The sequence below is a fragment of the Phalacrocorax carbo genome, chromosome 2 (genome assembly GCF_963921805.1).
Source record: "Phalacrocorax carbo chromosome 2, bPhaCar2.1, whole genome shotgun sequence".
Taxonomy (NCBI): domain Eukaryota; kingdom Metazoa; phylum Chordata; class Aves; order Suliformes; family Phalacrocoracidae; genus Phalacrocorax; species Phalacrocorax carbo.
Genome location: NC_087514.1, coordinates 66,379,274 through 66,405,132, shown reverse-complemented (window position 1 = coordinate 66,405,132; position 25,859 = coordinate 66,379,274). Strand labels below are relative to the sequence as shown.

General features: G+C 41.2%; 1 protein-coding gene across 3 annotated transcripts in view; it reads right to left on the bottom strand.

Annotated features, from left to right (window-relative positions):
- The window catches only part of CARMIL1 (capping protein regulator and myosin 1 linker 1), a 201,098-nt gene that overhangs the window by 14,531 nt on the left and 160,708 nt on the right, over positions 1 to 25,859 (bottom strand). For all 3 annotated transcript variants that reach the window (XM_064443149.1, XM_064443147.1, XM_064443146.1), the window contains exons 30-33: positions 12,029 to 12,095; positions 11,521 to 11,717; positions 7,363 to 7,469; positions 4,140 to 4,572 (exon numbers count right to left, since the gene is read on the bottom strand). In XM_064443149.1, coding sequence (XP_064299219.1) covers positions 4,140 to 4,572; positions 7,363 to 7,469; positions 11,521 to 11,717; positions 12,029 to 12,095 — 804 coding nt within the window. The remainder of the gene's footprint in view (positions 1 to 4,139; positions 4,573 to 7,362; positions 7,470 to 11,520; positions 11,718 to 12,028; positions 12,096 to 25,859) is intronic.

Below are 25,859 nucleotides of genomic sequence, written 5' to 3'. Positions count from 1 at the left end.
TATATACCCACACGTAAGCCGTGTTAACATGTTCAGGACACTGGACTACTACTCCAACACAAAGTCTATGACTCGTGCTGGGATATGACTGTCCCATAGTGTTCAGAAACCTCCACCACACGCCATGTAGCATACATCAAATATGATCACTGCCTTTTGGAACTTACAATCTGAAAGACTGCTAGGTATAGCACACAAATAAAGACTGGACAACAGGAAATGTAGAAATGTAGGAAGGAAGAGAATGGTTACAAGTAGCAGGAGAGTGAAAATATTATTTTAAATATAAACATGGAGGAATGATCTCTAAATATCCCATGCTGGCCATGTGTCTTTCCCATGGGGTGGTAATTCAACACAGGCTTTTCAAGAGAAGCAGATTCTGGGGTGCAATGCAGAAAACAGTCTGGTTGGCCTTACAGATTTACCGATACCTCAATTTTGCTCATGTAATCTCACAGCTCCTAAAACAAAGCCTCTCTTAAATACAACAAAGAAAAGGATGGAGACGCTGAGTGCCTGCCATTTCTGTATAAGACCCGGCAGGGTAATGCTACCTTCTGACCTCTCCACGAAGTATAGGTGTGCACTTAAAATGGCCATGCCGCATTAAGAATGGTACTATTAGAATTGTCATTGAGCTTCCTGTACTGTAAAACTACCCCAATACAGCTATAACTATCCACTCTGAGGGATGATATTTCTAAAGGTTTTAAGCATAAAGTCATGTTAAAAAACACGTGTAAGCCAAACAACAAAAGTCGTCTGAGCAGAAGCAGTCTAGAAATGCCATGACTTGAAGGGCCAGAATGGTAAGTTACAGTACCCATACAGACAAAACAAAGTCCCCTCCAGGGACGTTATGCTTTGTACCACAGAGTGAGAATTCAGTTTTTATTCCCATTTCTTGACCATCATTGATATTTTGGCTAAATTCTCACCCCTCCATCTCCTAAAGCCATGTCTTTCTTTGTAAGACTGTCTTGGCTATGTATTTTTGAAGGGAATACCACTCTCCACTCACTGGATTTTTCTTCCATACCTTAGAAAAAAAAACTTTTGAGAATGGAATTTACCAACAATTTCTTCACGGAATGTGAATTCCAGTGAACCTTCACTGAAATACTCATTTTCCTATGAAAACATTGAAGATGTATGCATAACACTTTGCTACGGTAAATGACTTGAGATCTGTATGACAATACAAAATCTAATTTCACTATAACTCCTTCCTCCCTCCCTTGTTATGGAACTACTGGGGAAATATGACCATGTACAGAGGCAAGTGCAAAAGCCAGTGCTGGCATCTATTAGCGTCGTACTTAATAATGCAATTAGGACGTTAGCATGTTTGGGTACCTACTGTACACACATCACAAACTGCTTATGGTCCCAAGACAACACTAAATGCTGCAAAAATTTACCGAGAAGCTGTCAATCATGTCAGATAAATGCAGGTGAATTTATCATGTAGATAAATAATGACCAGGCTCTACTTTTAATCGCAATTCAGGCAAGGTTGGGAAATACTGCAGAGTTGGGTGCCATCAAGAGTGAATAAACAAGTTACAGATGATCTTGGTCTGCTCACAGGTCTTGCTCGAGGTATTTAAAAATTCAGTCTGTAAACACTAGATGGAGCTAAAAGTTCTTTCTATGTAGGCCTAGAGGCAACACTAATGCGCAAATACTTGTCTCTACCATTAATGCCAATTTGCACGTTGTATTCTCAGCAAAAGAAAACAAAAATGCCTTTACCATCTTTCCATCTACTGTGCACCTGCTCACCACTTGTATCTGTAACAAGACTGCGGTATGGTATGAATGAAATAGTAAATTCCTTCTGGCTTTGTTTTCACGTAAAATAGCCCAGAATACAAGCAGCCATCTGTACCTTAGAGGAAAATACAATTTTCTATCATACTGGAATTCCGATAAATTTGAAGATATTAGGGAAGTTGATGTCATACCCATCCTAAACAATGTAGCAGCAGTGGGATGCTGTCTTCTGTAGCTCAACAATCAGGATACTGTATGATTTTCACCTTCATGAATATAATGAATAAAAAAAAGCACAATCCTAAATTATGTGATATTGCTATCTAGGATGAAGTATGTGGAAAATTCTTTGGAAGAGCCGTTCGATTTTGTGTGGTCTGGGCAACATTAAGAACGGATAACACAGTGCCCTGCTGTGTAGAGATTCCTATATTTCAATTCAGTTTTCTTGTTCCTCTTCAAATAACGAAACAAAAAAAGACCTACTTTTGCATTCCATAAAAATAATTTTTTACAAAATCTAACAAAAAGGAGATCAATAACATTATTTTCTTGAAAATTGAACCTGGAAGAAGAGGGGTAACCTCTCCAACCAGTAAAAAAGTGAAGAGTGGAAAAAACACACTGGGAAAAGGTGACAGCTTTTCATTTTGATAGGTGATATTCAAGTTCTCAGGCAATGTTAGGAAAGCTCATCAATCGAAGGGGACTTTTACTCTCCCCACTTAAAAAATACTGCACATGCTAATATTCTACCTCAGCCACACGATTCCAGATCTGACTAACTTTCGATGGCGTGTTAAGACCTTGAAAAGCACTAAGCATACACAATTTATCCAGTTGTAAGAATTTATATTATCTGGAGTAGCTTAGTATTTTATAAGTTACAGACAAGACCATACCACTCTTATTTAAAATCATATGGCATTTCACTTGAAAACATGGTGTTTTAGAAATCAATGAGACTATCTATGGGCACTACTCAGCACCAATGAGAAAGATGGGAATTGGTCATTTCTTTAGAAAAATCAGTTTTATGCTAAGGATCCCTTTAATGAGCCACAGACTACTACTGTGTTAATTTGAATCTGCTTATTACAAGGCTCCAGTGTCTGCAGGAATGGTTCAGGCACGATGGCAATCAGTGTAAGACTATAAAGAAAGGTAAAAAATGACCTTTGGGTGCCTTGCTGAGTCACAGCAAGACAATTTTGCCATGTGTTAAAGGAAGGAAAACACAGCAAAGCTTGCAGATAAGCTTTGTCATAAGGTAACACCTTCCAAATTACAGGGGATAATGGTGGGGAATGGATAGCATCTGAGTGCCCTGCATGTTTGAGAAGAGAAGAATGAAAAAAAGCTGATCCTTTGGTAACTTTGGAACATGCCAACTGCAGCTGGGAGGAAGCAGGGGATGATGATGAGGAAGGTCAACTGGAAATGGGCATCAGACAAAATAGGTCAAAATAAGGATATTCCACTCTGCACATTTGTGAAGTGAGGGCAGGGCTTCTGCCCAGCATCAGCACTTCACAGAGGAGAAAATTAGAGAGAGTGAAGGGAATCTGGACAGATAATTGGGAACAGGTTAATTTTTTTTTAATGCATGCTTATTTTCTTTGAGTGTTAGTATTTGAAATACAGAAATCAAACGCATAAAAATAGTTAGGTGTGGTACAAAAGGACATAAAAATAAAAAAGTACAACAAGAGAAGTATAAGCTGAATAGATGTAAACAGTGTCTGGAAGCCAGATTTACTTCTCTGCATGGAATATATAATTTAAAATACAGTACATCTCTCGATCTTTCTACATCACCTTCCGAAAGAGAAGAGTACAGATAGCAACCACTGCAGTTCAGTCTGCCAAACACCTGAGGTACCGGTATAGAGGGGGCACAGAATAAGTCTGCCCTACCTTTACCTTTCACAAAGCACACTTCCATTACATGTGAACAAATCACACATCACATAGAGTGGAGACATCCAAGATGTGCTTAGTAGCCACCCAAAAAAATTACTCTGTAATACATGAAAACAATTACATCTCCTCTTCTGTGCTTGTGATGGCCTGACATCAAGCACAAGAGCTGTTGCCACCTCCTCCACAAGAGGGGAGAAAGCGCAGGCTTAAGGATGCACCTCCTGCTCCATGTGTGTGGTCTGGTCCTTGGCCAGGGTATTTGTGTTCACCGCCACAGCAGAGAGAAATCCTCTTGCAGGAACACCATAATCCCTGTTGGAAAGCAGGACTGATGTGTCAAGCCCCAGCCACCAACCCTTGTAGACCCAACCCACTGCCCTTGAAGACACCTAACTCCTGGCTCTTCAACAACTCAAGAGAAATCAAATTGCCTTCACCTTCTGAGCAGAGGCTGCTCTCTTCTCCTGCTTGGCTTTCATTTCTGCGAGAAGTCCACTGCCCATCACCTGCACGCCATACCTCCGGCCTCCTTGTGGGCTTCCTTTGCTGTCACCCCTCTCAGCTTTTGTTGCATCGTCTGGCTGCACCTCCTCGAGTGAGTCTGGCGTCTTTAATTCCTCAGATCGCTCTGTACCACCGTTCTGCTCTGCAGGCTTTACCTCCTTCTTGCTTGTGTCCACAGCTGGACTTTTTGCAGCAGCCTTGGGTGAGGAGGGCTCCTCTGCCACCAACACAGTCTGGGGACGTTCAGATTTGGAGCCTCTTGATTTGATTAAGTTAAGGAAGCCACTCTTCCTTGAGTCCCTTTTCTTCTTCTCATCACCTGCTTCACTGGGCTCACTGCTGTCTAAGCTTTTAGTTGATGGTCTCCTAATAAAAGATAGACACAGACATTTTAAACTCTTCTCCACTCCCCTCCTCTATCTCTCTGAAATAGTACCAAATGACTTCTCCCGGGCAAAGCCAATCTTTCGTATGCTCCATACATTGCCCCAGGCCCAGTCATTTGATGGTGTCTCTAAATTAAAAACTGCACAATTAACATTGATCATACTGTCTTGAAGATTCCTGTGCTGGTCTTGTGCATGGTATAATGAAGAGAGGCAGCTGTTTCATCTGCACTGGGCACCCAGCTGTTTCCAACACCAGACAGCTCTGCCCAAGCTGTCTGTGCACATATGTATTGGGATGGCGTGGCATGGTTTTGGTAGCAGTGGGGCTACAGGGGTGGCTTCTGTGAAGCTAGAAGCTTCCCCCATATTTGATAGAGCCGATGACCAGCTGGCTCCAAGGAGTACCCACCACTCGCCAAGGCCAAGCCAACTCATCAACGGTGGTAGCGCCTCTGGAATAACATATTTAAGAAGGGGGAAACACTGCTGCGCAATAGCAACTGTAGCTGGGGAAAGGAGTTTGAACATGTGAGAAACACAACCCTGCAGACACCAAGGTCAGTGCAGAAGGAGGGGGAGGAGGTGCTCCAGGCACCAGAGCAGAGATTCCCCTGCAGCCCATGGTGAAGACAATGGTGAGGCAGGCTGTGCCCCTGCAGCCCATGGAGGTTAATGGTGGAGCAGATATCCACTTGCAGCCCATGCAGGACCCCATGCCGGAACAGATGGATGCCTAAAGGAGGCTGTGATCCTGTGGGAAGCCTGTGCTGGAGCAGGCTCCTGGCAGGACCTGTGCCCCATGGAGAGAGGAGACCACTCTAGAGCAGGTTTGCTGGCAGGACTTGTGGCCCTGTGTTGGACCCACACTGAAGCAGTCTGTTCCTTAAGGACTGCACCTTGTGGAAGGGACCCACGCTGTAGCAGTTCATGAAGAACTGTCTCCCGTGGATTGGACCCCGTGCTGGAACAGAGGAAGAGAGTGAGGAGGAGGGAGCGGTAGAGACAAGATGCGATGAACTGATCGCAAACCCCATTCCCTGTCCCCCTGTGCCACTGTGGGGGAAGGAGGCAGAGAAAATTGGGAGTGAAGTTGAGCCTGGGAAGAAGGTGTTTTAAGATTTAGTTTTTATTTCTCATTGCCCTGCTCTGATTTGATTGGTAGTAAATTAAACTAACTGCCCCAGGCTGAGTCTGCTTTGCCCATGGTGGTAACTGGTGGGTGATCTCTCCCTGTCCTTATCTCAACCCACGAGTCTTTCCTTATATTTTCTCTCCCCTGTCCAGCTGAGGAGGGGAGTGATAAGAGCAGCTTTGATGGGCACCTGGCATCCAGCCAGGGTCAACCCACCACAACATACAATTTCACTCTGCTCTCTTTCTACAATGTGCTACCTCTGGTTTGTACCTGCCCATTAGTAAAAGGAGAACAACTGATCCAGGCACATAATTCACAGAGCTTTTGGGGTACCTTGTCCCTAAAGGACCCTGCCTGAAATGGAACTAGTTGGTGCAGCCACCTTCTCTCAGCAAGGAACACAGAGAGGTCACCTTTATAGTGCAGCTACTCAATCTCAAAAAAAAAGAAACCCAAACCCAACCCCAAAACAACCCACCTGCCAGTAAGATTTTCTATAGGCATCTTAGAAGCAGAGTATTCACCCTTGAGAGGAAAGCTGGGCACATAACATGTCTGCGTAAGAGCACCCCAGTTGGAGAGAGAGCCACTGGTGCAGCAAATGGAGCCAAGATCCTTAGCAATGGGCACGGCCAGGGACAGGCACACAGGGACACTGCAAGCTCAGAGGGACATCTGAAACAAGCTGCTGGCAGGTGTCCAAGGGAAGCACAGGAGGATGCAGTCGTCTATAAGCGCTCTGAACTTAACCCAGCTAATCCATTTTTCAAAGCCACCATAATTTTACCACTACTCATAGTATATCACACATGGCTTCACATGTCACTATAGATATTTATAACTCACAGTGACTTTGAAACATTTGCTTTTCCTGCCACAGTTATCTACCAGTTAACACCTACCATTTTCCTTAATGGATGTCACACACAGCACAGAAGGGGTCATTTCAAGTTGTATGGAAAATGCCCTAGCTTTCTCATTTATGTACATGTCTCTGTGTGTGTGTGTGTCTGTGTGTATGTGCACAAACATGTATGAATGCAAGAACATCTAGATGCATCATTCTGTAAGTGTACAGCCAGCTACAAAGCAGTTGTATAAGCTGTATAACCCTTATATAAAGCTGAAGGAGACGTATCTTTCAGATTAATGTATTGCCTAAACCTGGAATATTACAAATTGGTCAAACACATCTTTAACATGTTTTTAAAACAACATAAGTCTACTGTCATCTCTCAAAACACTGTGCCCAACAGCAGTCCTTACTAGACAGAGACACCTGTGTGTATGACTAGCACTGGAGGGGACCATCCTCAACCAATACACAGCTCTGCTTCAGCTCTGATGAGCTCCACTGAAGGGTAAAATGAAGTCAACTGAATTATAAAAATACACACTAGTCAATAACCCTCCCCACATGGTATATTAAAGCAATTTATTTCAAAGTAGTCATTTTTAAGGGAGGGTAATTGAATTCACAATGTCTTGACTACTAAGGTATTTTCTGACTTTTACACCAGCAACCCTGGATATTGGGAACAGAAGTAAAATACAACTTAGAAATGTTACTTGCCCAGCTATCAGGATGGATTTTATTTATTTAATTTAAAACAAAAATAAATTTGAACTTACTTTGAATCCATTTTTGTCACTTTCTTAGTGAAAAATTCGTCCACGCCTTCATCCACTCTCCCCATGAGGCCATTCTGATCTCCTTCTAGAGGCACTCCAGCAGACACCTGACAGAAGAAAAAACTCTCTCTGGTATATAATAATCTAAGCATATGTGTTTCAATGATAATAACTAAGAGTTAAGATGTCATAAAAGTTGCGTGTGCCAACCAAACCTCAGTGCAGACAATGGAATCACTACTGGAATTCCCCTTTTGGTCTCTGCCAGCTGACGCATTACATCAAACACAAAGTAACCCAAACACCAGTGACAGACTGGATACTGTAATGTATGAGGCCAGGAATCAAATGCCTTGGGCTGGTGAGAATAAAGCACTAGTTCAGTCAGAAAACAAATAAAGCAGTTAAAGAAAAATTAAATCCTGACCAGGTTGTGATCTGAAGAGAAAGTATTTTCAACAGCTAGTTGTTTCCCTGTTCAGAGAGAAACATATGTTCTGGATTTTGGATTTAGAAATTTAGAAACAGAGCTCCAGCAGGCTAACAGAGCCTTTTATAATTCATTCAGTCCACCACTTCCAAAAGCAGAAACTCTAAATACAGAATCAGGCATTTCACTTTAGGAATGGAACGCATATTTCCGCTGAGTGTCTGAAAATGGAAAACCTGCTCCCTTTCTTTCATTTCAGTGCCCATGTTTTGAATGTGGGTGACTGGAGGCATCTAAACCAGGCTGGCTTAGTAATACCTGCCAGCCACAATGGCTCCGTGAAGATTAGCTGGTGACTCTACAGCCTCCTGAAGATGAAACATGCTGTCCCCTGGGTGGATTTCTCACGTGGTCTACCTCCCATACGTGGCTTTGATGTGGAAAAGCTCTATTACCAGTAGAGAGAGTTCCTTCAATGTGAATGCCACATGGAAACCTTTCAGGCAACTAAAGAGGACTCCACAAGACCCAACCCAGTTGTATTCTTGGTAGTACTAACAACCAGGAATCAGTCTGCCGCAAAATAGCAGGGTTTGTAATTTTAAACAGTTTAAATCAAGGAATCTCCTAGCTGCCACAACTCAGAGTGATCCCAGCTTCCCTTTTCAGCTGGAATACACACTCTTTTCTATGCCTCTAAAAAGAAAAATAATACTCTTAGAAGTTGCTGTTAACATCAAACTCAGCCTCATTAAGCCAGGACAACGAAATGCATATTAACCAATGCTTTGACACATCCATAAATCTTTTTCCTGAACCTTGCTAGAAGCCTAGTATTTACTTTGTTGTCAAAGATAATAGTTAATATTTTATTGGTACCTGCTGTAGCAATGAACACTGATCTGAAAAGAGCCCAGCTGGTAACAACTGCTTTGTTGCCAGTTAAACTGCATATTTTCTATGAACACCAGTTTTGTGCTAAGAAGCACAATGACTTCTCAGACTTCCAGCTTTGGGGTTTTCTGTATAGAACTTGCTTAGCTGGAGCATCTGACGCTAGGCAGCAATGCATATACTAACATCTGGGTTGGTCACACTAGTGCTGGCCGTCTCAATATAAATATTTACCTTCTCAGTCAAAAAATAGCTAAGACTGATGTTTCAACCAAAATGTGTCAAGCAAAAGTGGCTGATGCATTTCCAACAGAATTGAGAAACCATTTAATATTGATACTGGAGTGCTCCAGACATCAGGAAGAAACATGTAAGTATCAAAGGCAAGTGCATCTCCTGAAGGGTAAGTAACGCAAGAATCCAACGATCTACAACAAATGAGGAGATGTACCTCAAGAAAGAAAAAGAGTCAGCATCTGAAAAAGGAGCAAGTTCCTAAAAATGTACTGAAGACATACAGAAATGTTGAGGGCCTAATACGATCCTCAAGGCACAGGATTTTCTTATAGATGTTTGTTGTAATGCCTTTTAGTGATCAATGTTAAAGACTGAACTCTGATTAAGTTTGTGTTTTAGGCTCCTAATGCTAAAAAAGGAAAAAAAAAAAAAGTTACGTTTTCTTCTTTTTTAGCCTAAGTTTAAAAGTGAGCCTTCTATGTTTCTTCATTAAGGAAAAAACTGGCTTGGAAGCACAAATAAATAAGATGAATCACAATCTCTTTCATACATTAGAGATTCACCTCTTTGCTGTACTAAATCTTTACATGTGACGGAAGAACTCCTGAGGTTAAGATCTCACAGAATCTAAATTATAAAGAACTCTTTCATCATATTGCTTCAAAGCTACTTGCGGTTGGGTGGTTCTGAGGTTTGCTTTTTTCCCCTCTTTTTTTTTTTTTCACCTCTGAACACTCATTTCAGTAAAAAATCTGACAAAACTATAAATCTTTCTTCTGCCTGCCCACCCACCCCAAGTTAAAAGTTTATATTTCTCCATTTTCCCTTTTTTTTCTTACATTTTTCAGCTTACAAAGAATAAATCTGTTTTCCAGCAAAACCAGAGAAGTACAGCTATGATCATCCAAGACCCCATAAATTACTAAATGGAGGTATTGGGAACAGCAAACAACCCAACAGACCTGCTTTAAGTGGTAGAAAAGGTCAAGATTTGGCATCTCACATTTCCAGTGCTTTTCCTAACCACTGTCTTCTGTGTTCTCAAAGTAGCAAAACCAGCAGCAAATCAATTCTGCAAACAATGCCACAGTCCACTCGTGACTCTGGCCTTCAAAATTTGGTTCTTTCATTTTCAGAAGCATCAAAGCAAACATCTTAAGTCTTTCAATAATTTGTTTAAACTTGTTATGAGGTCAGAACTAGTAAGGAATTAAATGGTCCATAAAAACAAGACAGGGACAAATGAGTTTAAGTAAAAAGGCTCCTTTCAATTTCTGTGACTAAATAAACCCATAATTTCCTAATTAATTTGATGTGGATGAGCATTCCCACAACATTGCACTACCATGGGAAGTAACACTTCTCTACAAGAAGTAAGCTTTTTGTTTCTGTTGAGCAAGACACTGTATGCCCTAGTTCCATGCCCGGTAGTGAAGCACTTGCCCTCCCGTGTCCCCACTCCTTCCACACCCCTGTGCAGATGGCACAGGATGCGCCGAGTAGGTTTGGAAGAGAGGCAAGTTTAGCAACTGGGCAAACATGTGCATTCTGCAGAACTGGAATTGGAAGAAGTAAACACAGATGTGTTTTCATTAAACAGGGAGACCAGTCCATCCTTCTGCTATCTCTATCCCTCCCTGTGAAGTGCAAGGGAATGGAAAGTTGGCTTGCGAATCCCCTCTGCTTGAAGGTTTCTCCATTTCCAAGTGCTGCAAAAAGCACTCTACTGCCTGATATGATCTTTCCCAGCATTAGGGAAATTTTCAAGGGTCCTGTCTGCCAACAATCCTCAGGGAGCAGAAGAAGCCACAGGCATTCATTACTAGGGAGCACAACTCAGAGAAGCAATGGCTGCCCTTTGATAAGGGCATATCATATCAGCTGCGCTCTGTTGCCATGAGATAGCTCTGTAACTCCTCCAGATCTGTCCTTACATACCCTGAAGATATACCATCACAGAAATAAATCTTTATTGATGTGGTATGCCAAGGAAATGGAACTGTGGGAACGCCGCACACATATACTTGGGTTCACACCAATGCCTTTTGCAGACAGACAGTACTCTTCTGTTTTGCCTTTCTAAGGCAGGCTCCAGCATGAAAAGCAGATCTGTGACTATGCAGATTTGCTGGCCCAAGCACCATCTTCAGTTAAGGAGCTGTGGGAAGCTGGGTGTCACAGAGTAGCTCCTCTGAGAGCTAATAGAAATAAGAATTCATGCCAAGTTACCACGTCTTAATGCAGGCAGAAAAAAGGATTAAGCCTTAACAAACCCTTGCAATATAATTGAAAAGTCTCATGATATTTTGTGTGTTTCCTGTGAAAGCTCCAAGTACCTCCAGAAACTGCTTCCATGAAAAAACAAAAGCACATTAAAAAAGGATAAAACATATCCTGGTTTTCGGCTGTGTCAAACAAGACAAAAAGCTTGTAATAGAGATTGCACACTGAAAGACGTGAATACCAGAAGAAAAATTAAGTAGGTGCTTATGGCTTTTAAAATTTTAACAATTACCCTCATTACATTGCAAGACCCGACTCATGGCAAAAAGGAATCAACAGATGGCATTGCCAGCAATATTTTAACGTAGACTCACTGCTGCTTGGCTGGGCTGCTGCTTTTTATTCCTTTTGGGCCTTAATTTTGTGAAGTGTTCCAGTTTTCTCCCTTCTTCTGATGGCAGCTCTGAAATGAATCCAGAAGTTCGTTTGTCTGGCCTGCTGGAAGGAAATGGTGGGTCTTCTATATGGATAGGTACTTCTTCCAGTGCTTTATCTAGATCAAATTCCATTTCTAAGAGAAATCAAAACTTTCTAATTAGACTTAACATGCTATTTAAAACAAAAGACAATGCCATTCCTCTCTTTTGTGGTAAATAGTTATAAACACATTTAGAGAACTCAGCCACATGTTTGTGAGCAGACAGAGCACTGTGAGCAAATATTTACTACCAAACACACTAGCAGAGTCACAAAACAAAGCAACCAGTGTGGGCCCCAAATGCAATGCAGAGGGAGGGAGAGTCACCTGTGCTTTTCAATCAAGAGCTACCTAGAAGAATCTCAAGCAAGCAAAGCAGCAAAAATGTAGAAATTCTCACTTACCAAAAGCTCTGGACACTGGACGGAGCATTCTACTGTGGATGCTTTTCCTTTTTGATTTAGGAGTCATCTATCAACATAAAATAAAAGAAAAATTACTTTAGCGGGCAAAAGAAATGACAAAGAACACCTTTTCCTTTCTATCCAACAGATCAGTTCTTCAAGCCTATGTATCACTTCAAGATTTGGTTGGGTTTAACACCAGGAGGGAATGTTTTTTTCATCCCCTTCAGAACTTATTCTAAATCGACATTTTGTTCAACTGACTTTGAACAGAACCGGGGAGGTAGTTTATTTTTCCCATTAAAAACATAGGCTGTACATAGGATGGTTATTTGAGCTGTCCAAGCATTAACTTATTGGTCCCCAACTGTAAAATAAGGGAACTATTAAAACTGCACCTCTGCATTTGACATCATGTGGCAGAGAAAACGTAAACTACTGTGTCCAGTACTCCACCGTTAATGACAATACCAGGGATAGTTTCCACCTTGTTCTGGCTTTTATTTTTGATAAAGAATATGATTCCTCAGTTCATTTGTTAGTGACATGCTACTGGGAATGATTATAATTCAGGTATCTGTGCCTCTGGACACCACCACACAGCTCCCCAAACTTCCCTAGGAAAATGCAGTCTTGGAGCACACAGCCCGTCTTCAAAAAGCAAAAATACCATGTCAGTGTTATTAACACCTCCAGCAAACACATGACTTCCAGGGACTTTAGATACGCTGACAATAGGTGGAAAGTTACCTTGGCATACATTCAACACATTTACTGAAAGTTATGCACTATTATTCTCCTCATCTTCAAATTCCCAGAGAAAAGGAATATGTTGTCTTAAGAGCACAAATACCCAGACTTAAGACCTAAGTTTATTATTTTTGGAAGAAAGTTGCCCTAATTTTCTTGCTTGAACTCTTCTGAAAGCTTGCATGGCAAGAAAGACAGTTTTGCACAGGAAACGCATGCGTCACCAATTCCGAACCTCTTAACATAGCTCAGCATTCTAAGACATTTAAACAAAAAGTTGACCTGCAGGTTTTCTAAAGAGTTAATTTAAAATGACTGAGCTTCTGCAAAGATGGGCTTCTTTTGTGGTAGTGTCATACATGCTGGCTTTAGTGACATCCATATACTTCCATTTACTTGCTAGTCTTGAAGCCTAGTGGCCTCAAATCTGGAGTGGCTCACAGCTCATTAACAGAATTGTTAATCAAGGCCAGCAGTGTCAATTTTATATGAGCCAGAAAAGACATAGTTGGCATTAACATTTCAGACAAATCATGAATTGGTTAAAGTAAACATTTTCTAGTTTTTACGTATGAAATGTTCAGTGCACAGACTTACATGTACTGAATTCATATTCCCATCCAAAGCAGTCAGGAGGATTATTATGCCACTATTCACATGCTCAGGGTTATGACAGATTTTTGTAATAGGAAAGTTATTACCCATCTTCTCAAGACCAGAAAAGGACTTGCAGACTACAGAGCAGGCAGTGATAGCACTGTCTGTGCAACAGAGCTCTGTTTTTATTGCCATGCTCATTGCTGGGGAAAAAAACCAGATGCCTTCCTTCAGCTGTTGGAGGTTTCTACTCCCGCATTTGACAAGCATCAGTAAATGACACAATAGTTTCAAGACCAGCCAGGAAATAGCTTGCCACCTGAGCAGACTTACCCTGAAACTAATGAGCAGGCAAAGTGTTACTGCATCAAAAGGTCAGATGTTACTTTCAGAGTTACCAATAAATTAAATGCAATGGATTCGATGGCAAGTGGCTTGAGATGTGCTGAACTTTTTCAGCCAAAATTTCAGTGGATTGTACAACAGGTAGGCAGGTGGGCAGCCTCTGAACCGTACGCCTTGACAGCTGCTGATCCATCACCCAAACCTGAAACACCCGAAGGCATCTGCACCTCACGTAAGGAAGAGTTGAAGCAGCTCAGCATTTGGGGGTCAGCAATTAGGAGTCACTACCAGTAGTCCCCTGGTTTTATTTCCAGCCATAGCCCATTTCTCTTGTTAATGGATATTTACATGCATTTTGGTCTGCTTGCCACTTTTTTTGGTGGTGTAACTGGAAATTACATCTAGTAGGATAATGCAGCAACTCATGCGCAAAAGAAAGGACAGAAAACAAAGCTGATGGGAGAACTCCGATCACTCGGTAACTTCACAGCCACGGCCAGTGTTCAGAGTGCTCCTGGATGAACACAGACAAGCTGAGAGCTGCAGCAGCCCAAGGCACCAATGCAGAACAGCATGGGGCAAGTTCTGAGGCTCCTGTGCAGGGACTTACACACTCCAAGACGTCCCCGACAGCCAGGAACAGAATTATTTTATTTTCCTTCCCAGACAAGAAAATGCCCCCAGATAACCCTGCAGACCTTGTGCTGATGATCATAAGCCAGTCTCTGGATCACTGCTATAACTTACTGTCAGCTTGGCATGATCCATCAGCAGCTTGATTGCTGGGGATAAAGGCAGAGGGATAGAGATGCCTCCCATTTGCTTTAAAAGCATGAATAACAGCCATACATACACTTTTATTTTAAAACCTTCTGTTTTCTAGCCTGTTTAGGGAAGCACACAGATGAAAGGCTTTTTGCCAAATGAACTTTCTAGATCACACACAGAGCAAAATGGGTCAAAACATTAATGTAAATAGGCCAGTGTGCTCTTTTTACAAAATATTAGACTTAATCTCAGCTTAATATCCAGCCACCATGCAGTATGCTACAGAGCATATGTCATTACAAGAGGAAATATCTGAACTCCTAGGAAAAGATCTCCGCCTCTCCCCAGCCTGAGCCCCACTTCCCATAGTTCATGGAAGCAGTTCAGGTTTGGCAGATGCACACTGTCTGCTGTCCCACCACCTTGGGCCACACAAGCACAACATGGCTTTCCTGCCTTATGTTTCACTCGTGGCCTTTACAGGGCAACAGCTGTTAGTATTGACCTCCCCTTCTTCACTTCATCCACATCTTCCAGGGACCTTCTGTTCTAGCAGACCACCTCCTGAACTTCTTGTTTTGCCTACTTTCCCGTGAGCACACTGTAGGCTGCCTGGCAGGACATATAAAAAGATTAACTGCATCTCTGGGTCTTGGAAGGCCCTCTTGGAAGTCTGCGTGCACCTACGCCATTGAGATCTCTGGAGATGGCTCCATGAAGCTACCCCTCTGCAGTAGATGGGAGCCAGCAAATCTCCACCACGCTCCCAAATAAGGGCATGTTTAGAGTTAGACACTCTCATGTGTCCAAGCTAGCTTTAAACTCCCAGGATCTCTTCCATGATCACTTTTCCAGATTCCTCCCTTCTGACTCCCTTCCTTACAAAACTATCTGAGCTCTCTTGAGTTTTCTTAAACTATATTACAAACTGTGGTTGAACACTAGTATCTTGGGAATTAAAAGCAACAACTAAAATCACTTTGAGTTCCAGAAAGTGATGTGATTTTAGCAACAGGGTCTCAGAAACTCTACATTTCTGGATTATAGAGGTAATTGAAATTACTCTCAGTGCTGAGGGATATGCTCATTTCCATGTTTTTCTCCTCCTCCTCCAAAGTAATTTATATTCAGTCCTATTAGATACAAGGATGCTCTGCAACCCTCCTAACACTTCCCTTTCGAAAAATTTAAACAAACTAATGAAGAACTTCCCCCTCCCCTCTTGAAACTCAGCTTCCCAACCAGTCTCCCTTCAACCCTCCCTCCTGCAAAACAACGCATGGGTTTTCAGCTACGAGAACGCATTAAGGGCGACAGCACAAAAAGGTGAGAACAGCACTCAAAAGCTCAAAGTGATGCAACTAGACAAAGAAAACACAGATGACCGAACTGAGATAACCCCTGACATCTCTTCCACCCTAGTGGCAAGAAAGCCCTAGTTTATGCCCATTGTTAAGCCATTCTTTCATGAAGCTGGATGATGCTTGAATATAAAACCAAATCAATCCATTTTCTGAGCAGTAATGTTTGTGCTTGTACCTCCAACATCCACACTCTGCTTTGGTTTGGTCTTAAAGCCAAGGGATGCTTTAAATTCAGATGCTACACTAGCTAAAGCTTTTTGTAAAATCCAATCTCATCCCTGAACCGCTGCCTATTTCATTTGTAGGTGCAGACGGATGACACTACAGTCTCCCAGGAGACTCACAAGGCAGTACAGAGGCAAATGAAACTCAAAAACATAAACAAGTAGGCCAGAAACAGCAGAGCTAAAAAAATACTTACACTTGTACAGCAGAGAGTCTCCATGCAGCAAAAAAGAAAGAAAACAGAATATGAATGGGGAAGACAAAGCAACAGCAGTTCTCAGGAAAGGAGGCAAAACCAGAAGTCACCAAAATAAAGAAAACTAAAGCCAAAACACTTAGAAGTCTTAGCAGGAAAGGTGACATGCAAGAATGAAGTACAAATCCCTTCCATTTGGAGGTGCTATACACTTCATGTTTCCAGAGGATAACCAGAGAAGGATGTAATCTCTCTTGTTTTATCTATACTGGGACAAATTCAGGTTTTCAGATGTTTGTTTCCAATATATGGCACGCGCCAATGGTGCCAACCTACCACCTGCTGTCCCAATGTACTGTGTTTTTTCATTTTGCTGGCACCAGTAGTGAGAAAAAACTGTAATTCTGTTACTTCCTAGTCTGAAGGAAGCTTCTGAATTAAAAATCAGCAGTTTGTTGTGGAAAGCAGGAGAGCAAGGAAAACAAAACAAAGCTTCTCTTGAAAGAATGAAAAGGGATGCAAGCCTGTTCTCCTGAGGTTTAAATAAACCTAATCCAAAGCAAGAGTATTTCTCCTTCCCATAAGGAGGTTTAGAGGCACAGGCTTTCAAGCACTTTTGGCACATTAGAAGAATACTATTCCATTAGTAAAGCATGACCTTTCTTCTCCCCTTCAAAAAATTAAAAGAAAAAAAGGAAGCAGCACAGCCATCATATGAAATGAAGCAATGCCATATCCCATCTCTTGTGTGGCACACGACCAATGACACTCCTTAATTTAGAATAAGAAAAAAAAATTATGGGGAGTGCGGTTTTGTCTTACAGTTGAATGGGAATTGCTGCTATAACAACACTGCAGGTATTAGCAGAGTGTTTGTGGCAGAAGTCAATAGTCATGGTTTGGACTAAACTTCTTGGCAAGGAAGTCCTCCATTTTTAATGGATATTGCACTGGTATTTAATTATCACCAGTGAAAACAGTCTGCATATAACATGAAGTTCATAATTTAATTGTTGAAGGGGTATTAAGGTCAGTTTTTCAATGCTTTGACATTTTCAACAATAATGATCCACTTGTCATAGTCGATACTTCTAAGCTTAACTGTAGCTAAAAGTTTTAAAGATACAATGGGCTATCTTTGAATAGCAAGAACAGTGTTCTTGCACACAGCTCCACTCCTTTATTTTCCTACTGTCCTCAGGGTTTTTCTTTGTTTTGTGCTTTTTTCTTTTTAATGTTTTTTTCTTTTACCTGCATAAAGCCAAAGTTTCTGAAGGAGTTCTCCACTAACAGTGATTCAGGCAAACCTCCTCTTTACTCTCATTTTTGTATGCTGTCTAAACAGACATACACTCTTATTCTATTTCCCTGCCAGAATCCATGTTCTCTCTTTTCTTGCCCATCTTCTACACTACCATTCACTAGGGCTGCTCTGAGATTGCTGGAGAGACTGCAGAATCCATTGAGAAACATCTTGAAAACTGAAACCATCTTAAAAATAAATCTACAGCACACTTCAAAAATCAATCTGCAACATGGCTTCTCTTTCAGACACCATTCATGGTAATACTCCGGTGCGTTCTGTGTATTTAATCCATCGGCAGGAAAGTTATTTGTATTATACAAGCAGCTGGAAATGTGATTAGGACCAAAGTGCAAAGCAATACATATATAAACAGGAAGCAATTCCAGGATTTGGGGGAAGTTTACAATCTGCAGCCCTGATCCAGCAAGGGCTTATGGAAACACCTAACTTCAGTGATTTAGTGACCTAACTTCAGTGATCTCACCTAAGTGAGTGTGACTACTGAGCCACTTAAAAGATAAAAGGTGCTAAACAGCTTGTGGGTGGGGAGTAAGGAGGGAGGAGGAGGAGAGGGAGGCACACAGCAGGAAACAGGTAGGACAAGGAAGCACCATTAAGCAAAGCAAAGGCTAAGGGACTGGTCTGAAGTCACCAAGGAATCTGGCTGCTCTGCAGGTAACCTAATACCAGTCCTCAGACCCCTGAAGCACTACAGACCACAAGGCCACCCAACCCTTCTCTTCGTTTGCTCTCAGCATTAATTGCAAAATGAAGTGCTCTTCTCCCGGTGTACATGAGCCATTGCTGAAGACAAAATGCCAACCCACAACCAAAAATCCCAAACAAATTCAACCCAAAACAAACCAGAAATTGGCTCAGGGAATCATAACAATGTGCCAACTGGGAATGAGCTGTCAGAAAAAAAGTATTTTCAAGGATTCTTCCAGAACATTTTAAACCAGTGCTAAATTGTTTCAGCTATATGTATTTTGTGGGGTATGCCCTTTTAAGAAAGAGGCATAAGAAAACAAGGCATTTTATCACAAGTCCTGCTGTTTTCTTTTGCTGTAAGGAATCCTGACCTGTAAAGCTGCCATGACACCATGTCAGTCAATCGACATTTCCCACGCTTCTTCTAACTACCTTTGACAGAGATATCACGCATCTGTTCTCATTAAAAAAAATAATCTTCAGGTATTCTTTATAAAGCAGAGCAGTAAATTGACCAACTTTGATTTTTTGCGTATGAACCTTTGGACACACACGTGTCTCACCATCTGTACACAAAGCCTTAGAAACTAGAAAGTTGCTATTGCTTACTTCAGCTACTGAAGATTTTATAACATGATTCCCAGGGTAAAACCCTCAGCATGGCTAGCTGAAATTTAGCTACGTACTTCCCACTATCAGCGATGGTAACCTGAATCACCGTCCTTAGAATCTCCCCCTTGAGTGCCATTGTCCTTGGAAAGTTAAATGCAATATTAAAATCCATGACAGCTAATGGAGTATTTTACAGGAGACAGGAGAGCAAAGCCACTAACATCTCTTTTAGAAACCAAGGCCAAGCTGCAACAGGCTGTTTGTTGACACAGCTGTGTCCTTAATGTAGCAGCTATGCATTTTTACACCAGCAGAGGATCTAGTCCTGACCTTATATTTCAGAGTTCTGTCCTCCATATGGAAATGCTACATATAAATATAGGTATTGTAACTAAATATGGCATACAAATAATCCAGATGTGAATTTAAGGAGTATGTTTGTTTATTTTCTTTCCTTCCTCAAGATATGAATTTCTAGAGGATGAGCTACGGTTCAGAATTAATTCAATTAGTTTCATCTAAACCAGTCTGACCTTTAGAATTACTTTGTACAGCAACATTTTCTGAAAGAAAAGGAGTAGCACTGCAGTAAGATAAGCTCAATAGATTTGCCCCCGAGCTCGTTTTATTTTACTAGCCAAGAAACCTTTGCCTTTCCATTTGCTGAGATGCGGCTCATGTGCCCTGTGATATTTTACCAAGTATTTCAATATATTCTTTTAATTATTTAATTCTGCACTTGCACCTTTCAAGTAATGTAAAATTCCCACTAATATTCCTGCATATAAATATCCAAAGCGTTTATTATGAAGAGTAAAAAACAGATGCATAAATTAAACTGAGCAGCTCCTAAAACTATTAAACTGAATCTTTTCTTTCATGTTCTGAATGAGTATCCTGCAAGGAACTCTGCCTGCAACTACCACCTGCAAGAAAAAAAGCAATTCTCCGTATCATCAGTTCTGTTCTCTACTTGCTCGTGAAGTGGCTAGCAGCATCTTCTGCAGCAGCTGGGCTTTAAGATGAGCAAAGAGGATGGTTCCAACTGATTTATTTTAGTTAAAAACTAAGTGTAGAACAGAGAGCTGCTGCAGGTCAGATGGCACAAACCATCTCTTTAAGCCACCACAACCTGCTTGCTTGTGGTTGTTCATTACCTTCAGCTGGCAAACACTGATCCAAAATTACTTTGTTCATGACCTAAACCTCCACATAGTAAGCAGAAAAAGCTCTTAACCTCAGTAAATATGGAGGGGTGGACAGCTGTTTAAGATATTCTTAGGCAATTCTTGGTCTATGGAGTGCCAGCTGCTAAGTGTCATATATAATTTAAATAATGCTGCTTGGTCAGACAGTCATGGAGCAGCATGTGAGCCTAGCGAAGGACAGAAACACTGTGAAAGAGGAGGTCCTGTAAAGCAGGACTGCTCACCAGCAAGTGTGGAATTAAGTGCTGGCTGGCAGCAAGGCACTGGAGTCTGCAGTTACTCAGAGAGTGTGGACACAAACTTCCCCTGGAGTATCTAAATACTATTCCTGGTATTGGAAATGACCCACAGCTAAAATGTACAATATAAACAAAGGTTCTATCAGCCTCGAATGAAACCACCCTGACTTTTTAATCACTTTGTCTTTCTATCCTGCTCATTCCTTTTTGGTTTTCTTCAACATCTGCTTACTTGAAGGTTTTTTCACCAGTTAAGTGCTTTTGGTTTTAGATTAGTATTCCAATCCTGTTACTACTGACCTCAAAAATTCACAGTAATTCCATATTTACTCACATGAAGTAAGATCCTACTGCAGATACACCCACCACTTTGCAATGAGGTTTTAGCTGACCTTAGTAATATCTATTTACCTCTGAGTTCTCCACTAGTGTGAGGGAGAGATGTTTTGAGAGGAAGCCTAATAAATTTATGAATAGGATGGTGTGATGCAGTTATCAGTGACAACAGGGATGAGATCTCTGATGACTCAGTCAGAAGCTGTCTTCTAGCCTTTTGGCACTATGTACTCTTGATTTTATTTATTTATTTGTAAGTTCCTATTCCAGTAACCCAGTTCATCCTAACCTCCTTTTCCTTGACTAAACATAGCAAAATCTAATGGTACTCTATAACCACCTGCCCTAACACAGCACAGATTTCCTGTCCGCTGTTCCTGTGAGCAACTATTCTTTATCCCTGCAATATGAGGTATCCATTTTGCAGAGCAAAAAATCGCAAGCCCCCTGTCCTAGGTGAAGAGAGAAATATGAAGCACTCTTGGTGAGTCAGACTCGTGCATGTGCTATTTTCAGTAGGCTTTTCAGATTTCAGAGTAAACAGGACTTTCCCCATACAACACAGATAAGTAACTTGTGCCAAGTTATTTATTTGAGACGTTTGAAGAATCAAAAAGCAGTAGAAAGGACCATGCAACTTACATAGAAAATTCCTCAACCACTTCAGGTCAACTTGCCAGATATTAATTGAATCAAGAAGCATTATGGCTGCAGACAGATGTGTGCCACAGAAACAGCACTATTAGTGGTTATTCTCATAGTGTTTGCTGTTGTCCCTCTGCCAAAGGTTATAGAGTCTAGATTTTGGCAAGAACTCTTCCAAAGGAGCTCTCACTAACCTGCCATGGGAAATAACGAGCAGGCTCTTAATAAAGAGAGGGTGTGGAAAGATGAATTCTGCTTCTATTTGTGCTGAACTTCAACTGACTTCACAGCTCTGCTGGCAAAAAGGGTCACACAAGTGCCCCCTGATCCAGCCCGTGCAAAGGGCCTTTGTCCTCGGAACCTATTAACTTTACCTGAATAAGGAAAGCGAGCGCTTGGGTGATCCCTGCTGCTGGCTGTATGGGCGCGTGCTGGCTGACAGGGCAAGCGAACCCAGGTAGGGATGGTCACCTCTCTCACCAAGTGGTCGATGGGTGTCCACCAGCAGGCTACAGCCTGCAACAGCTAGCTGGTGCCTGCTGAGATGACTCTGCCTGCAGCCTGGGCATTCAAATTCTTGCTAGCGGAGTGGGGAATAATGGGACTGAGCAGCCAAGCCTGGACTACCTAAGACTCCATAGCTACGTGTTCAAGACCTTACTGTCTACCACAGACTAACTTCTTAGTAGTAAACTCCCTCTTAAAACCACTGCAGGGAAGTTAAACTCTCCAGACCAGTGTTACAGTTAGTGCTTTGTTACTGAACTCCCTTTTCATTATAGCAAAATAAAATGATGGAACTTCATTATCAGTAAAGCAACTACCACCACAAAGGATGTAACTACACACCCTCCCCTCTACTCCCAGTACAAATCTGGGTCTACTAAGGAAAAACAAAGCATCGGTATTATAGGAAGACAAGCTCCTGATACAGAAGTGCCACCCTACAAACAGAATACCCGGCAGCTGCACTCCACCATTCTCATTTTAACCTAAGTGGAATACAGTCTCCAATTTTACACTACTTTTTTTTTTTGTTTTGTTAACCAAGCATGCCGTGCTGTAACTAGAAGCAGTTTATGACATTCTTCACTTACTTCATATTGTGCCAGTAATGTACCCTAGATTATGAGAAACAGTTTTGAACTCTCAGTTGGTTTAAGAAAACCATACTATATATCAATTATCCACCACCTCCTTCCACTCAGACACCAGGAGAAAGACATTGAAAGCCAGGTTTCTTTTAAAGTGTTTCAGCTGGGAACTCGTAACCCCTCCTGAGCCTGAAAGAGACTGTAGCCTGTAGTCTATACATGTAACAGACATTGAATAAACACAGATAAGGACCTCTACAGGCAGTGAGGATGCTGCAAAACTATATATAAAGGAACCCAGGAAAAGATAGGCAACAAATATTCACAATTAAAATTAATGTAATCATAATACTAATGGTGAGGCTATGATAAACACACAACTTGCAAATAAACAAGATATTAATGGGTTCTGCAAAATTATCACACCAGCTCCCTTTGTCTCTCACTTTCTCCAGCCATTGCACTGAACGTGTAGAGAAGGGCTTAGGGAGCACATTGGCACTGTGCTGTGCCCCTCCTGGAAATGTTTTCATAAACTCTCCTAGTCCGGGGTGAGTCAGAAATATTCCTGGACTCCCACTGAAGTAGATTTGCTTGCATGCCTGTGATGGAGCCTTTTCAGAAGTAAGAATACTCTCGCATACCATAATGCCAATTGCTAGCTTCCCACAGACTGCTGTATTTACTACACATCAAAGGCCCATTTCTGCTAATGCATACAAGAGAGAAACTCAAGTGTCACAATCAATTTAATCCGGCATTCATCCAGGCTGCTGCCTTTGCCCTCATCCCTGTCTGCTTGTTCCTGCTGCTCAGGATTTGTTTTGTGAACTCAATCAGAGGACTAGTCAGTCTGTAAACTAACGCGGGAAATAAATCCTCCGTAAAAAGCTTAATTTTCAGCTGAATCAATTCCCACACCCGGTTTGTAGTGAGGCTGCGTGAACATCAGTACAAGCGTGAGGGTGTGGGTAGGGGAGAGCAAGCTGTGTACATGGAAAAGTGGAAATGCTCATTTCAGCTAGAACAATGATCTTTGATGGATTAAGCGAGTCGCAGAGCTAGGATTTATTTGTAGCACAGGAGAATATATGAAGTCCAACAGCAACTGGGGTTTTATTGCAGTAGGTGTTCAGTCTTTCATCTAAAAAGCTGACTATCTATGTCTGAGAGAATTCTGCTGCAGGTAAATAGAGAGCAACAAGAATCAGATGTGGTAGTACATCAGGGCATACCACAGAACCTCTAGTACAATTTTTCTTCCTACAGTATCAGTGCACGTGTACACGAGTCTGTACCATGATTTTCTCCTTCCTCCAGTGAAAGCAACTGAAGGGCTTTCCATTTTAATTCTAACCTGTTTTGGATGTGAGGGTGGGGAGAGAAAAGCTTTCAGGTGGTGCTTTATGAGGGGTTTTTGTTGGTGTTTTTTTTTAATAAATTTAATTCTGGTGCAAACAAGTGCAATTTCTCCCTTTTCTCTGAAAACATTGAGGTCCATACACTCCTTGTCTGTCTTTCAAAACCCATGGGTTCATAAGTCTTCACCCGGACTAATCTGCTAAATCTTTGAAAATGGCTAGATATTAGCCATTTATTTTGGAGCCTTAGAATTAAAGGAATTATATTCCATTCCCAGGAAAAAACATGTATTACCAATCTACAAGTGTTCTGCTACTTCTGCAAATTTTCTTCTCTACTGTAGAGATGAAATCTATTGTTCAGTGAAGACTAAAACATTATTATATTGCTCATGAGATTTTTTTTTTTACAACTTTCCTTCATTAAAGTCATAGAACCACCTCTATGGTTAAAATTAGAAATAGATGAGAAATGGTTAAGGTTCAATATTCATCACAGGCAGTCCTTTTCTATTAGCTACAAGCACTTTGCAAACACATAATTTACCATCCAAGCATTTCAACCTTACACTGAAATGCTTTAAAGAAGATTTATAAGCAGGCTTGTGTATTATTACCTACAGTTTCTTTACATGTTTCAAACAATTTCCTACCGCACCTCTTCATAATGCAAATAACCTCTGCTTTGCTCTAAAAGCAATGCTTATCCTGGCTGTATGCTTGTTACTACCTATAATAATAAAATTCTATTGCTGAAAAGGATATTTTAAAGATGATGAGTACATGGATTTCTAATAGGAAAGCTATTTCTCTCAAAACTTTTCTGTAAATAGTGGCTCAACTCTGGTGATCTCCTTTTATTATTCTGGAAGCCAAACTAATATTCAAAAAGTTAAAAAACCCCAAACAAAACAAACCCCCAAAACTTTAGAACATAACTGTTAAACACAATGTAACGAAGATGTTCCAATACCTTTTGGTGGGGAATTGAGCGCTATTTAATATATCTCACTTCTGCAAAGAACTAATGGCTATGAAAGAATAAAGTACAACTAGAAGCATTATGCAAAATTAAATCAGTTAGTGTCTACCTACACAATTACACATACCGAGATACACGAGAGTATCGACATATTGCACATACCAAGACACATTATAGTCTCAGTGAAAAAGGGTGCTTTAAATAAAGTTAGTTTTAAAATAAGTTTAAAATGTGTCACTTGTCATATATGCACAGAAAAATTTAGAGAAACTGTATTATGTTATGAAGTTAATTCATGACTGAGTCTAAGCTCTGAAAAGCAGGCCATGGTTTTTCCTTTAATCTGAGAACAGTAAGTGATTTTCTGCATAAAGATTTTTCTTTCCATCTTAATTGCACACAACTTTTATCTAATGACTTATTACCGTCAACGCAGCTCTAACTAAATGTAGACAACTAAGGCAGTTGTAGATTAGGGAAGCATCAATTTACTGTACTGCAGCTCAGGGAGATCAGGAACTCTCAGGTCTGTAATGTTCCAGCTATCATATCCTACGCCGGACCACTCAATCGCTCCCAGCGTTCTTCAGAACTCATTTAACAGACTAGCAAATTCTGGTATGACTGACAAATCTTTCATATTATGGGCCCTCAGGCCACTGTTAAAGGCTGGATGAGAATCATATCCTAAGTTGAAGCTAATAAGCTTTAACTGCACAGTTTGGTATTTAGTAAGTCCTAATTCCCACAAAAAAAACCAAACTAGAAATAACATTTTAAGTCTATTTTTCAGTGGTGCATTTCATGGGCCCATTTGTGATATTTCATTCTGTCTTGTCTGTGTTGTGTATACACATCAAACTTCAAAGTGGACAGATGGCAACTCTATTCTGGCAGAGAAATCCTCCCAGCCACAGCCATGCCGCGCCCTGCTTGAGAATAGGCGTGCAGGCTGTGAAACACACCACTGGAGGTTTCAGATCCCTACGCTGCCAGTCCAGGTTTTATAAACAAACTTTCTTGTCTTCCACTTTCAATCCACACGTAAGAACAAAAGGCTCATCAGCATTTTATTACAAATACATCTACCTC